This window comes from Phaseolus vulgaris, chromosome 10 (genome assembly GCF_000499845.2).
Source record: "Phaseolus vulgaris cultivar G19833 chromosome 10, P. vulgaris v2.0, whole genome shotgun sequence".
In the NCBI taxonomy this organism is placed as follows: domain Eukaryota; kingdom Viridiplantae; phylum Streptophyta; class Magnoliopsida; order Fabales; family Fabaceae; genus Phaseolus; species Phaseolus vulgaris.
In genome coordinates, this window is record NC_023750.2 from 17861090 (window position 1) to 17862082 (window position 993).

The 993-nt window shown below is 35.2% G+C and overlaps 1 protein-coding gene across 1 annotated transcript; it reads left to right on the plus strand.

Annotated features, from left to right (window-relative positions):
* The first annotated feature begins 320 nt into the window (after positions 1-320).
* Positions 321-740, plus strand: LOC137815889 (uncharacterized). Its single transcript, XM_068618996.1, has one exon. The coding sequence runs from the start codon at positions 321-323 to the stop codon at positions 738-740; it is 420 nt and encodes a 139-aa protein (XP_068475097.1).
* The last annotated feature ends 253 nt before the right edge of the window (positions 741-993 follow it).

Consider the following 993-nt stretch of genomic DNA (forward strand, 5'->3'; position numbering starts at 1 on the left):
TCTCTGTGTTAATCCCTCTATCATTTCTCTCTTTTAAAATTGTTTTTGCTTTGTTTTTAATACTACTTGTATAAACAACCGATTGTTTCTCAAAAACATCCGGTTGATTTTTTGCAATTACATTAAAAAATAGTTTTGAAATTGGCTGAACTGATTTCTAATTCATTAATTCCTCATTGGCTTTCAATCTAACTTAAATATTTGTGAACATCTTTCATAAACAATTCAGCTCTCTCTTGTTTAAGGCCTATAATTAACAATTGGCATCAAGAGCTATGTTCTTAAAAGTCATTCAAGTTTTCAATCCTAAAATCTTTTTCATGGCTGAAAAACTACCCTTTGGGAAGGGTGCTTCAATTAACAGGCCACCTCTGTTTTGTGGTATGAATTATCGGTTTTGGAAGGTTAGAGTGAAGATCTTTGTGGAATCAATTGATAGAGGAATCTGGGATACCATTGAAAATGACCCTTTTGTTCCTAAAGTTCAAAAAGATAATGTTTTCATTGAAAAACCTTGGTCCCAAGGGACTAAGTCTGAAAGCAAGAAAGCTCAATTTCATTGTATTTCTAAAAACATCATTACATTTGCTCTAAATTCTAATGAGTTTTTCAGGGTCTCAGAATGTGCTTCAGCAAAAGAAATGTGGGACATTCTTGAAGTTACTCATGAAGGAACCAATGATGTAAAGAGAGCAAGAAAGCATGCTATAATCCAGGAGTATGAGATGTTTAGAATGTAGAAAAGGGAGACCATTTTTTATGTACAGAAGAGGTTCACTCACATTGTCAACCGTCTCATCAGCCTAGGAAAAATCTATGAAAAGGAGGAACTCAACATTAAGATCCTCTAGTTCTTGGACAGATCTTGGCAGCCCAAAGTCACAACCATCTCTGAATCCAAGGATTTGACTACCTTGACAACAACCTCCTTGTTTGGCAAGCTTAGAGAGCAGAGCAAGAGGAGAAGCATGTGAGGAACACTACTTTGAAAGT

Bases quoted from the DNA above. Each gene is read 5' to 3' on its own strand.
- LOC137815889 (XM_068618996.1), top strand. From the start codon at position 321: ATGGCTGAAAAACTACCCTTTGGGAAGGGTGCTTCAATTAACAGGCCA.